Raw genomic sequence first — 14,581 nt, 5'->3', positions numbered from 1 at the left:
ACAATATTCAAGTGCCATGAAAATTCCATTGTTATTATTGATAATTGTTATGATCTGGTTGCATAAAAAAAAGAAATCCACATCGGGGATAGCATAGCTGTTCCAAGAAAACTATAATGGCGGGGAGGCCAGTTCTCCTTCTCACAACCTTCCTCCATCCGGCTTCTGATTGTGTTGACTCGTTTAACTGTTTAACTCTGCTTCCTGTACGCTCCGATCGCGTGTTGTTAACAAGCCGCAGCTGTCGGCGTTCAAGAATGGCACTACTATAACAGCCAACGGGCGGCAAGTGAAACGAGCTCCGCCGAGGCATCACTTTGGTGGCCCCAAAAGGCGCCTTTTAAATAATGTGGGAAGGTTGCCGTGGCAGCATCTCAGCTTGGAAAATCCAGAAGAAACACTGGGACGAGATTCCCACAAGCATCTGTGGGGATGCGCGACTCACGCGTCCCCTGATATGTTAATTTCCCGCACAGCGCGTCTCCTGTAATCCGGCTTCACCGCGTGGTCTGGCGCCCGCGGCGGTCGGAGTGGTTGAGGCGCAGTACGAGAGAGGGCGCGAGTGTTGCGCTGCTAAAGCCGCCGACAGGCGAGGTTACTTGGGCGCCGAAAGACAAGGCGCTCTCTCTTTGGTTCGGGACAGCAAGCAGTGCGGACGTGCCGTGCCGCGCGTACACCGATCCATGCTCCTGCGAGACCATCTCGCGTGGCCGCCTTCGAGCGCGCCACCATTCGCGTGACCGTACGCGCGAACGACCAGGCGTTGGGATCCAGCATGGGGCGAACATATTCGCGCCTTATCCGGTCGCGGTGAGTCGGACTTCTAGATTTGTCAGGCGCCCATCGGCATGTTTTGTGGGTAGCAACTCGGCTAGCAGGCATTGATCTATGAAAGGTGCAATAAATGCCCTTGTGATTATTTGCTCTACTGTGTTGCTGTTCCTTTGTCCCAAGAGCATGGGAGGAGAACCCCACACATCTCACCCCATACTTCCCATTGGCTTGCACGAGAAAGCCATATGTCCGTCAGCCTTGCTTGCTTGAAGCGAAGCTTGCCAACATCTTTCTCCAAGGCCCATGTAGTGAAGCGGAAGATCCCTCGCGAAAATAAGCCCATGAGGGACTGAATCACCTACAGGGCCTCCCGCAAGGACAACGTTGAGGCAGCCTGCCCTACTGCGTCAGCGCTGCCATCGGGGCCGTCACTGTCACTATCTGATGCAAACACATTCACGACGATCGCCTCATCGTTTACACTTCGTTCACAACTCTATAGCAGTGCGCTTTCTTTTCACCGGCAACGTCGTGCATTGCCAATGATCAGCAGCAGAATCAGCCATGTTCCGCTTTAGCGGCGAGTCGAACGAGGCTGATAAACTACGTGACCAGGAAGGACTTTGACGCAACAGACAAAGACGAGCACGAGTGACTTACCGTATTTATACGATTGTAAGTCGACCCCCTTTTTTAAATTTGAAAGTCTGAATTTGGGGGGTCGACTTACAATCGAAACCGAAACCGAAACGCATGCAACGCTCATGGGGGGTGTCGATAGTTGATGGAAGCGCCGCTGCTCCCATTTGCGGCGGCACCCTCAGAACGGCGGCGCTTGCGGGGAGTATCGGTAGTTCATGGAAGAGCAGTCACCGCTCGCTGGCTGCTCATGGGCTGCTCTTTCTCTGTTTGAAGGCATTGGCATTGGTTTGACGCGTTCCACTTGACTGCCGGCTACGTGCTACTTCTATGCTTCCCCAGTCGTAATGAGTGCTCCAGGCCCACTAATCGTTTGGCACTCGTTCACAGCAGCGTTCAAGAGGGCTGCCATCCTTTACGCCGAAGAAACAAATCACTGCACAGCGGGCCGCAATTTCGATGTTTCTAAACGGGTGGTGCGAGAGTGGCGAGTGCAGCGAAGCGAAATTTTCACCTATGACAAGTGCGAAATTTCCCACGTGCCAAAGTCTGGACGCTTTCCGGAGCTGTAGGCTAAGCTTGCGGCGTACGTCGCTGAAATGCGTGATCGGTCCCTGCCAGTAAAGTGCGACGTGGTCATGAAACAAGCCCGGACCTTCGCCTTAATTTTAAGGTTCTGCTCCGCCGCGAGTACGAGTGGCTGGCGGCAGAAGACTGCGAAATTACGCCAACTGGACCTGTCAAAAGAGCCTCCCTGACGGCTGCGTGTGGTTGGGTGCATTTGGCGTGGGCTGCTGTTCTGCAAGATGTCCTGGTGCAGTCGTTTGCCAAATTTAAAATTTCGCTGGACTAAGACGCGCTGTGGGACTGCAGCAACGATGACAGCACTAGTGAAGACGAGTAGTCCAGTGACCATGTCAGCTACTAATAAATTTTCGTTATCGAATGTGCCCTCGGGTATGCTCTCTTATTTTTTTTTTCTTCGGTCACGCGATATGGGGGGGTCGACTTACATTCGAGTCGTCTTACAATCGTGTAAATATGGTAATCCATTAGCATAATTGTGCAGAATGAGGGCCCAGCAAGCAAGCCATAGAATAAAGAACCAGCTCCCAACAACCTGGGAGCAGCACCGGCAGTGTTGTCAGTGCAGTTGGGGCAGTCCATTCGTGTTTTGGAGGATGGCACAGTGCAGAGCTATGGGCGCAGCCCATTGGTGTTCAGAGGGATGGAAGTGCGACGGCAGAGATGCGCGCGAGGCTGGCGTGCATCTCTCATGGAGAGAAGCGTGCATGGCGGCAGTTAGAGTGGTGGGCAATTGTGCAGTGGCTTGCATTTCACTTTTTCTTTTCAAGGATTTCGCATTCCATTACCTTTTGGCACGGAGACCTAGCAACCAGACTTCATCGTTATAACCTATAATGTGGCATGGGGTCATGTAGCAAGCGGGTTATTCCTCCCTAGAAAACATTTAAAAGTTGACGGTGCAGCAGCTTTTTATTGTTGTAACTGATATACTGCTAAAACCGGTATCGTTATAAGTGAGTTCGACTGTAGATGTGTGGTGAATACTTCACACAATGACCATAAGAAATGTAAATCAATGAACATTTAGTGCACGCTATTCTACCTGCGAGTATGCATTCTTACTGAAGACATATTCTGGACATTACGTGCACAACCCAATGCTTTGCTAAAACTCAATCGCTCTGTTGTTAATATGTTGTTAGGCCAGAGTCTCTTACCATCAGGAGCAAGGGAACCAGGCCTTGGGGATGCTGGTGCCTGTGGCTCTGGTGTTCGTAGTTCCTCTCTAGGCCGCAGCCGGTGCAAGAATCGCTGACGCAGAAGCACCTCATTGCGTGATGGGCCCGCTGGGTCAAGCATCACCGTCACCACACTTGTATTGTCAGCACGGGTTTTGACACGGCCCCAGCGATACAGGGCTTCATCCACCAACATCTTCGAAGGGTTGTACACCTGATAATCCTGCTGCACACAGGAGATGCAGTGGGGCACATTACCATGACATACAATAGAAATTCACACATGCTTTATGTTACACATGTGCCAACAAATGAAGTTTAAGAGCCCTGCTTCTACTGAAGTGCAACAAAAAAGAATGCCAACCTGGGCAACAATCACTCACAGTGGTGGCAGTGTCCAGGTTTGCTTTCATGGCTCTTGCGTATGCACTCATGAAATACAAAATGACAGTGCAGTCACGAGCTAATGGCTACAGCATCCCAGGGCTTACAGCTTCATTCTCGAAAGAAATTAAAAATAAATTGTCAATGTGGGCTGAGAGCAAACTGCTGGGAGCATGTGTGTAAATAAAGCAAATCGTAAGACACCGATAGTGCGTTGGCACAACCCAGTTACACTATCACACCACCATACTGGGCAGTTGCTAATGCAATTAGCATTCTTTGGGTACTTTGCACATTCGCAACTATGTTTTTGCCTATTTGTCTGTCTGGACCCTAACTCTTTCCCTACCATAGACGAGCTAAGCTCGTCCACATGGTTTGTACTGCTCCCACCAAAGATGAGCTGGGCTCGTCCACGTTGGAACAAGCGCTTATGCACTACCGCAGTCAGGTACACCGATAAATTTTGTTTCCTTCTTTTTGGCTTCAACAGATGACACAATAAAAGAAAAGTGCATTCAAAGCTTGCATTTTGAAGTAACATTTCAATGCTGGCAACTTAAATATGGCATCCTCCTCTGTGCGTGCCAGCAACGGGTCCGCTCCGGAACAAAGGAAAAAAAACTTTCGTTTGCAGATTTGTCGGGCTCAGAGAGTGAGAGTGGCAGCGATGGATTCAGACGATGACAGCATCTCAATGTGTCTGCAGTGGACAAGGTTTGTTCCCTAATGACTGAACTAACAGATTTCATTCTCGGTGAAACCAACCACTACACATACTTGGTGTAACGAATGTGGACTAGCACTCTGCACTATTCTGTGCTTTGAAATGTACCGCACCAAGTCTACAATTTAAGGATCTGACATCCCTTCCCACAAGCATGAGCCACGCTTGTCACATTATTGTTCTTGATTTTCTAAAGAGACATTTTTTGCAACAAGAACTACAGAAAGTCGTAGACTCTTCCCTGTGCAATGCAGTGAAGCCAATCCTCTTTCCATACTTTCAAAAAAGAAATGTTTTGCATGTATCTTACAAATAAAGTGCTTTTAAGAATATTTTTGGTTGCTTCAAAATGTGTAGAATTATTTAGTCAAATAAAAAAGATTGGTATTTTTATATTATTCTTGGGCAAAAAACTCGTTAGGGAAAGGGTTACGGGGCCCTGAACCACCCCTCGTGCTTGGTAAAACAACATAATCTGCAGGTAGCGTACACTGCTGTGAACATCTCAGCCAAGTTTTGCTGTCATACATGGCGCATAGAGTTCGCAAGCGAATCGCAAAGTCACCTTTCTCTCAAAAGCTCTCTTTTCAACAAAAGTCCCTGTCCTCACTCTCTTCTCGATGCTTTATTTCGTTATTGGACGCTTTATTTTGACATTCCCTTGGTCCTCTGCTATTGGTCGATAGCTGACATCAAGCTGCGGTCGGCTACACATCGTAAATATTGCGGGCGCCGTGGGGTGCCGCCACGAGTCCACTGGCTAAGTGCACTGCAGCACGCTGAGGAATGCCGCGTTTGGCTTATGTTTAGCACGTCGTAGGCACCAAAGGCAGATGTCGTGGCGTCTACGTTAACATCCAAAATGAAATTTGAACTGCAGGCCACGGTGGCATTTAGAAGGTGGAGCATTGTGGGCACGCTCCACTGTGCCATAGCCTTCGCAGCAGAAGGCATTGAAGAAGGAACAGAAGCACAGCGGAGGCTGTGTTTGATTGCCAATAACTCTGCTTCGGCTGAATGCACTGAAGTACTTTTTGCAGCTAAGTATTTCTGAAATGGCCTATTTTTGCTTCAAATGCCTTTCTCCACTTCAATGAAAAGTGGTTCAGGGCCCCCTTAACAAAAGTGATATGATCGATCCAAGCCACTTCACAGCAGCTTTTGGAGCAGCAGATCATCCTTTTGTAATAGTTACCTGGGAAACATCAATGCACACGTTTGTCTAGCTAGGGTAGTAGTGTTATGTTTTTTTAGGCCATACAGATTTCTCATAAAAACGCTATGAATGTAGCAAATGTGGCCTTCTTGCGGATAAGTTCTTCGGCGAGGCAGATACATTTCACCACTAATAGTGCAAGTATCAGAAAGCTAACAAGAAGCCGTTACATAGCTTTTTTTTTTTTTTATTTGAACCTTGGGGGCAGTTGTTTAGATGGCTACCTTGAAAGCAGTCACATTTTGCGTATCCCCCCTATGTAATACCCTCCAACGGAGGGGGGCCTCTAGGGTACACTGAATAACGTACCACCATTTTTAAAACCTTGAAAATCGCAGCTAATTCATAAAATTCATCATTAAATTTTAATGCTCAGTCCAGGCCATATCCAAAGCGAGCAAATCATGAGTGCAGAAAAAGCAGTCCTGCTATTACATCAGACAGAAACGCACTGTGACTAAAAGCCCGAAGCTTGAAACAACATTGTGGCCAGTCACGGCAGATACTGATATAGCACGTTTTGCCTGGCAAGCATCTGCAGTTATGTGTTGTATCAGTATTTGCCATGACATGCGATCATTAAAGCTTCGTCACACACACTGTCACAGGACATTTCTCTGACATAGCTGAGACATGCGCTCAGTTTCGATGTTGCTGGATTGAAATTTGATGATGAATATATCTCGAATTAGGCGAGATTCTCAAGATTAAAAAAAAAGAGGGGGGGGGGTCGCATTAAAATGCAACTGCCTCCAGGTTTGCCATATAAATAACTGCCCAGAATATGCTAATAAAAAAAGTTATTGAATTAAGTTCTAATTAGTTTTCTGAAGCTCACATTATTCTGGAGGCAAAGTATGCCCACCTCAACTTGGAACTCCTCTGCAAAAATGGCACCTTCACTATGCTCATGGCTTTTTTTACAAAAAATCTATATACTCTAAAAATAACTGCCCTGTATATAATGGGAATGCATATGCTTCAGAATATTCCAGAGGATCACATTACTTATCGCTTTTCATTTCCCTGTGGAAAGCCCTAAGTTTCTTTAGACATGTGACCCAATGCCTCCAAACACAGCAATCACTTTCCTAAAATATTTCAGATTACTAGTTTACCTTTCAAGAAGACTACCCCCCCCCCCCTCCCCATGATGTTTAGTTGCCGTGTCCGAGACAAGAAGCAAGCTGAAGCAGAAGTTTTAATACTGGAAGAGCACAATGCGTAAATTTCCAAGATTTTCCTTTTACTACTATCAAAAAGAACCCTCCTGATAATGGTTCATGCTTTCAGTGCAAGCTAGGTGTTGCAGCTGTGTGGGGAAGTCTACCTGCAGTTGCAGTTGATGGCTAGAATCCTTAGGCTCATGGCTCCTTGCTGTTCATAAAATTCAGGGCTAAATAATTGTTTAAGCCTTTGTGGCCAAAACTCCCTTGGCAAATTGTGAGGTTTGCAGTAATGGAAAGGTACAAATTAATTTTGACAAGTTCTTTTACATGGACTTCGCATAATTACACGTGTTTTTGTGTTCCCCACCCATTGAAACTTGCTTGCTGTGGCCTAGATTTGATACTGCCACCCTGTGTTCTTCCTAGCGGCCGAATTCCATAGGCAAATATGCTACTGGAGCAGCTGGTATTCTCAATGAGTTTCAGCTTGTTGTTTAACATTTCAACTAAAACGTACTACATATACTGTTCTGAAAGTTCTTTTGAATAAATACAGCCAGGCACTTTTTGTAAAAAATGCTCCACTCAAGTACATACACTTACCACACATTTTAAACATATTGAAATGAAACTTCAAGTTAAGGGACTGTCTTACAAAACTTGTAACTGTGCCAAGTATACTTTTCTTTATCTCCATAACATCTGAAAGTCTAATATACTTCTTCCTCAACTTGGTGAAGTCAGCTCATAGTACAGTAAAACCTCGTTAAACCGTACCCGCTTAAACAGTAGTTTCGGTTTAAAAGTAGTAAAGTCAATTCCCCCACTCAGCGGCCATTGAACATAATGTATTTTGTATCCGCATAAACCGTACCAGCTTATTGCGTACGCATCGGTTAAAACGTAGCGTTTCCACTTTTCGTCGCGCAAACACGGCGGTGCGTCGTCTCCATCGGGCGGCCCGGCAGAACAACAAGCCTCAGAGATCGGTACAACGGCCTCCAAGCGCCCTGTGCGTTTGCACGTGAAGCCGCATCAACATCAACATCATTTCGACGCCGCATGGACGCCGTGCCAGGGAGCGTTGTGGCGTCGTGCAAGCGAGGACTCGCGTCATGCCGAAGCTAGGATAAAAAAGACGCCGGGTGCTCAGCATAGAAGAAAAATTAGACATCGTCCGTGTTACCGAACGTGACACGAAGAACTCGGAGCTGGCCCGCGACATGGATCTGCTGTTGACTACAGTGTGTGGCATTTGGAATGCGAAGTTGCTCGGCAGCGCTGCTGAGACCGCGAAGAGATATATCGGCTACGAGGATCGACTTTTCACCATCGTTGCCGCTGTTGTTGCCGAAGTGTCAACTAGCGACAGTGATGAGGACGACACGGAAAGCGACAGCACGGGCTGCGCGTTACGCCAGCCTCATGAATGCGATCGTCGCAAGGAGAACAGGGGCGCGATAACGTAACTATTCCAAACGAAAAGTTTTCCGAACTCCGGCACCCGGCAATGAAAAAGGCGCCCCGGGACTTACGCAGCACTGCTGCGCGCGTGCACGGAGAATAGGTAACGCCGACGAGGAATCTGCCGTGCGAGTGTTTGCCGAGAGGAGGGGGGCTGGCTGAGAACTGGCACGCAGCTTCAGTAAGTTTGAGGCCGCTGTCGTCGTGCTAGGCCGCCGCGACATCAAATGAAAATAACACTTACGTCCCGCGAAGTGAATAAATACAGCATGTTTTTTCCCCCTTTCATCACACTCTCTCTGAGTTCCGTTTTCGACAGGTAAGTGGGCGATCTCATGCTATTTCGCTTAAACAGTACTACCGTTTACTACGTACTTTTTCCGAGCTCCGGCCGACTACGGTTTAACGAGGTTTCACTGTACACGGTTTGCTTCACTTCTCGTATACATATTTACGGTGTACATAAGTTGCAAAACTAATACAGGGAAACCTCATTAAACCGTAGTTGGCCAGAGCTTGGAAAAAATATGTACTAAATGGTAGTACTGCTTAACCGAAATAGCACGAGATCGGCCACTTACCTGTCAAAAGCGGAACTCAGATTGCAATGAAAGCGGAAAAAAACATAAGGTATTTATTCACTTCGCGCGACAAAAGTGTTATTTCCATTTGATGCCACAGCAGCCTAGCAGCGACGACAGTGGCCTCAAGCTTACTGAAGCTGCGAGCCAGCTTTTCAGCCAGCCCCCTCCTTCCGGATAACACTCGCATGGCAGATTTCTCGGTGTTGCAAAATCTCCGTGCACGGGCGCAGTAGCGCTGCAGATGTCGCAGGACACCTTTTTCATTGAGGAGTGCTGTTTTTCATGAGTGCTGTCAGCCTCATGAATGTAATCGTCGCAACGATTACATTCATGAGGCTGACATAATGCACAGCTTCTGCCACTGTCAGGCCTGAATCACCCGTGCTGTCGTTTTCCATGTTGTCCTCATCACTGTCGCTAGGCGACACTTCGGCAACAACAGAGACAACAATGGCGAAAAGTCGAACCTCGCAGCCGACATCTCTTTGCAATCGCAGCAGTCCTGCCGAGAAACTGCTTCGCATTCCAAATGCCACACATCATAGTCAACAGGAGGTCCCTGTAGCGTGCCAGTGCGGACTTCTTCGTCTGTTTTATCCAAACTTCGGCATGATACGAATCCTTTGCACGACGTGACAGCGCTACCTGGCACGGCGCCGAAATGATGTTGATGTTGATGTGGCTTCACGCGCAAACACACAGGGCGCTTGGAGGCCTTTGTTCTGATCTCTGAGGCTTGTTGTTCTGCCAGACCGCCCGATGGAGATGACGCACCGCCGTGTTTGCGCGACAAAAAGTGGAAACACTACGTGTTAACCGATACGTATGCAATAAGCTGGTAAGGTTTATGCGGATACAAAACACATTATGTTCAATGGCCGCTGAGTCGGGGATTTGACTTTACAACTTTTAAAACGAAACTACTGTTTAAGCTGGTACAGTTTAATGAGGTTTTACTGTATGTAGTAAAAGAATCATTTGGATTGATGTTCCTATTTCTCCATGGCATAAACATTTGATTGGGACGCATTAGGTCACACAGCTGTAATGAAGTCAAGCCCTACAATCATGGATCACTGCAAATTGCAATGACAAAACTCAAGAGCGCACCTACCTTCCAGCTGAATCTTGGCTTATCATTCAGAAATAAAAGAAAACGGCGGGGTATGGCATTCCTGGTTCTCTTTTCATTCCAATATTATTTTGCAGTGTGTATGGTCAATGAGGTACTCTTGCCAGACAGCAGGCGTCTGTTGTTTCATTTTGATAAAAGGCAAGACGGACAGACCCGCGTGCTAGCATCAAACTCGCTGACTATCGCAATACAGCAGTATTCAACTATGTTGCGATAGATGTGCACATTTAGTGCGTCACGCCACTGTCGACGCACTCTCGCAGCCATCTCCATTCATGTGCAGTTATGCATGAGTTCACCTTAACCAGCATAATGTGTAGTTCCTATGGTCCAGCCATTCCAGAACTCTGTCCCTTTCTACACATAGCTCTGGTGGCAGTCCAAACATACCCGACATAGTGCCTAAAGCAATGCCCATGAAACCCCACTCACCGAACCAGCCTGGGCAGCTTCGAGGAATGCATGCTCATTGTCACGCTCAGCCTGCTGCACAAACCGCACTGACTCCGTGATGTCCACCATGTTCCATAAGCCGTCTGAGGCCATGACAATGCAGCGGTCTCGGCGCGTGTCCAGCTTTACGACACTCACGTCTGGCTCTGGGCTCACCACAAATTTGCCTGCTGTGTAGTTATAGCTCCAGAGGTCACCTGCAGCCATAGAAGAAAAAATTACCACCTGTGGGCAACCACCACACAAACTTGTAGCAGAATTCCCCAGGGCCTTCACTAAAATGCATTCTTGAATGGTAACTCTTTCGATAGCGCACCTATTCAAATCGATCAATTTGATCGACGCATTTCAAGTTCAAATTCTCGTGTTCTCGCGCGGCTTGCGAACGTTTAGCGCCATCTAGGTTAGAAAGTGGCAAACACATAACGTGATTCGCTGTTTTGTTGCTTTTTTTGCTTTCCGGTACGTCTCCACGCGCCGCAAGAAGTTTCAGATTGTCAGGCGAGCGCGTCAATAATGGCGTCATCATCACACGCAGACGCTTCTAAGAGACGTTGTGTTTCTCGCCAATTGAACGCTCCTGAAGCTGATTTTACGGATGAAATCAGTAGCAGTGAGCCTGAAGATGTGGACACATCAGAGTTCAACATCAAGGACGAGGATGTATCAAATCAAGCCGGAACATGCAGCAGGTGAGTGTCAGCTCTATGTGCAGCACAGATTTCGATTACTAATAAATAGTTATGGGCGGTGGAGCCTGTACTCACAGCAATATTATGTATTTTCAGGGTCTCAACATCACACGGACATGATTCCTTGCCAGCAGCTGTAAAGTGCGTACAGTGTTTTCCGAGAAGAAACCCGGGGGTCAAAGTTGGCGGCGCGCTCCGGAGTAATGCACAGCACTTCATACAGCAGTCAATGTCTTCTAATTTTCACTGCAGAGCTAATCAACATTATCTGCAAAAACACAAACAAATATGCGTGGACGCATACTTTAGAGACGCAGACCTACGCAGAAAAGGACGGCTCACGGAAAATTTCAGTCCCAGTGAAGTAATGCAATGCATCGGAATACTGATCTACATGGGAATTGTGGAACTGCCTCGCCTCCATCTATACTGGAATACCTCAGAGTTATTTTCGGGCCTCATTCCTCCAAAGATTATGCCCAGGAGCCAATTTTTTTAATTCCTTGCTTTTCTCAGTGTCATGGACCCGGAGAAGACTGACCCTGTCTGCGATGGCAAGCTGCACAGGATCGCACATCCACTGCAGCATATGAATGATATGTCAGGTAAGCTTTTTCAGCCATACCAAAATTTGTGCGTGGACGAACAAATGGTTAAATCAAAAGGACGATCGGGAATTCGGCAGTATATGCGTGACAAGGGGGTAAAATGGGGGTATAAGCTATGAGTCCTCACTGACTCAAAACATGCTACACTGTTCAATTCGGTGTTTACACCAGGAAGCGAGAAACACCCAGCTCAAAGGGACTGGCTTATGATGATGTAACCCGCCTATGTGATGCATATTTGGACCAAGGCTCCATCATCTACCTTGACAACTCCTACACGTCCACCTCCCTCCGTGAACATCTTTTTGAAAGGAAAACTCTCTCTTGTGGAACAATGAGCAAAGATTGTCATGGATTTCCCACCTAGTTGAAAGACTCCACTTGGGAGAAAAGAAGAACTCGAGGGGACATTTGCTGGCTGCGGTGTCATGATATGCTGTACTTGCAGTGGAAACACAAGCGCTTGAAACATTGTAAACATGATAAGCACAGCACACACTGCCAACATTCACGTCACTGCAATGCGAAAGGTGAAGAGAGGAGATCAATGGACAAAGCTCGCCATCAGGAAGCCGCTCTTGATAGAAGACTACAATAAGGGCATGCTTGGTGTTGACAAGTCCAATCAACTTATTGCTTCTTATAATGTCTTGATGAAGTGTGTCAGGTGGTGGAAGACACTGTTCTTCCACTGCACTGACATTGCTGTAGTCAACAGCTTCAACATTTTCCAAAAACACAGGGAACACCACCCCGAGATAAAGGAGCTCTCTAGAAAGACTGGCTTTGACCAGCTTGCATTTCGAATTGAGCTGGTAAACCAGATTTTTGGGATGGACGACAGAAATAGTCACCCTCCACCTCCTCCAAAGAAGTCGGAGCACAAGCCCCAGGTGCAAAAAAACAGCGCCGTAAGTGCAAGCTCTGCTACGAGAAAAACAAAGTAGAGATGGGCAGTTTTTTGTGAGCCATGTGGTGTGTATCTGTGTTTCATCCCGACGAAGGACTGCTTTGGAGAATGGCATGCCACTGAACCACGTTAATTTTTTTTTTTCAGAAAGAACAGTTTTTCGCAGAACTTTCTGAAATTTTTGTCATCGCTTTAGAACATAATAGGCTACAAAATGTATATCTTCAAATTTTTTCACTATTCATATTTTTAATGTTGTGCACCTTTTTCAAGCAGAACAATATCCTCACTGTATAAATTTTTACACAATAAACAGTTTGTCATTAATTTATGTAATAAATATATATGCAACATTTATGTTATTGAATAGGAAATTCTTTTAGCTACATTTTGATACCAAACAATGTAAATAAGACATTAGTGCCTAGCCACCAAAAAATATTTCCTTCCACCTAGTAAAAACTGCCCTTTTTCCCATGGTAGTGAAAGAGTGAGGAAGGAAAGACAGCAGGGAGGTTAACTAGAGTTTGTTCAGTTGACTATCTCACACATGGGGAGGGAGATGAGTGTATGAACCAGACAAGGAGAAGACACAGCAGCTTACATAAATCACGGGCACTAGACAAGGCACAGCAGTCGGGAACTCGGCTGCCTCTAGGTGCTTAAACAAGCTGCTTAAATTACTAGCTGCAAGTCACAAACATGGCTCCAAATGGTGCTTTATTTGCTCAAACTGTACAGTTCTCTATGGTCTGCTACCTTCACTAGTGCCATGGCTAGGCCCAGGCGATATAAAACAGTAGCTTCATCTATTTCATCATCTTCATCATCATAACATAAACCTGCAATCAGTGGTCAGCGCACACAAGCAACATGCTAGGATTTATTTATTTATTTATTTTACCCTCAGGGCAAAGCATCTGAGAGCCTGTAGTCTAGTATCATTTCTAGTGTGGTCAAGCTGACATCACAAAACGATGTCATGGTTGCATAGCTTGCGATATGACATTGTATTATGGTTAAATAAATGCATGCAGTCCTCCCACATGACGAAGTGACATCACTGGCCTGTGAAACATATTGTCCATTATTAACTGTTCGTAGAATGTGGGCAGGTCTGTGAGTGCCCTGCACCTCCAAGCACTTTCTCTCTTGTTATGGCACAGCTACAACATTCAGTTGAAATGCAGCATAACACAAGATCACAAAAGGTGCTCACCTAAAGACCTTGCCACTGCCAAAAAGGGGATCTTGTCGAAGTGTGTGCTCCTCCGAACAGGGCCGCGGTGACCAACAGAGGGGCGGTTCCAGACCACTCGGTCCACCCCAGACTTGTTCATGACAAGGCCACCAACACTATGGATGCGCTCCCTCTCCCTCGGGCTTTCAGGCTTATGATCATGCGTCAGGGGCTGCCCATACCAGTTCTCCCCGTCTGCAAACAACCAGTGGTGCAACAGCTCATTAGTGCACCACTCAAGGTGCCCTACAACATCCATATACTCTTCCCTGTATTCACATTTGAGTGGGAGTGTACTATGGAAATCAAAAGTTTATGGTGCGCAAGTTATGCAAAAAAAAGTTTATTACTTCTGCAGTCTGCAAGCAAAAGAACTGTGGGAATGCAGCTTCTTCATTGGAATCCATATTGTGTGGACTTTTTATGTAATATTATATAAAAAATTAAGTTCAAATTAAACTCTGGGGTTTTACGTGCCAAGACCATGATTTGGTTATGAGCCACACTGTAGTGAGGGACTCCAAATTAATTTTGACTACCTAGGGCTCTTTAACGTGCACCAAACGCGAGATACACATGCGTGTTTTTTTTTTTTCCCCCCATTTCACCCTTATCAAAATGCGGCTCCCATGGCCCGAATTTGGTCCCATGCCCTCAGACTTAGTAACGCAATCCCTTAGTCACTATGCCAGGCGTAACATTATGTAGCTGTCTTAAAGGAGCACTACAACAGTTCTTGAACACAATAAAACATTCGTGAACTGTAGACAAGGCTGTAATGAACACGCACACCAAATATTATTTCACTGCATGCAGCAGG

General features: G+C 46.5%; 1 protein-coding gene and 1 pseudogene across 5 annotated transcripts in view; one reads left to right on the top strand and one right to left on the bottom strand.

The window, feature by feature from the left end:
- Pp2C1 (protein phosphatase 2C) overlaps window positions 1-14,581 on the bottom strand; it is a 30,051-nt gene that overhangs the window by 7,707 nt on the left and 7,763 nt on the right. For 4 of the 5 annotated variants that reach the window (XM_065427601.1, XM_065427602.1, XM_065427599.1 and 1 more), the window contains 3 exons: window positions 13,741-13,956; window positions 10,291-10,508; window positions 3,159-3,405 (listed from right to left, as the gene is read on the bottom strand). In XM_065427601.1, the coding sequence (XP_065283673.1) occupies window positions 3,159-3,405; window positions 10,291-10,508; window positions 13,741-13,956 (681 nt within the window). The remainder of the gene's footprint in view (window positions 1-3,158; window positions 3,406-10,290; window positions 10,509-13,740; window positions 13,957-14,581) is intronic. The other variant, XM_065427600.1, reaches the window with a different exon arrangement.
- LOC139056397 (piggyBac transposable element-derived protein 4-like) lies at window positions 11,081-12,654 on the top strand (annotated as a pseudogene).

The sequence above is a fragment of the Dermacentor albipictus genome, chromosome 2 (assembly GCF_038994185.2).
Source record: "Dermacentor albipictus isolate Rhodes 1998 colony chromosome 2, USDA_Dalb.pri_finalv2, whole genome shotgun sequence".
NCBI lineage: Eukaryota > Metazoa > Arthropoda > Arachnida > Ixodida > Ixodidae > Dermacentor > Dermacentor albipictus.
This window is presented reverse-complemented; position numbering and strand designations above follow the sequence as displayed.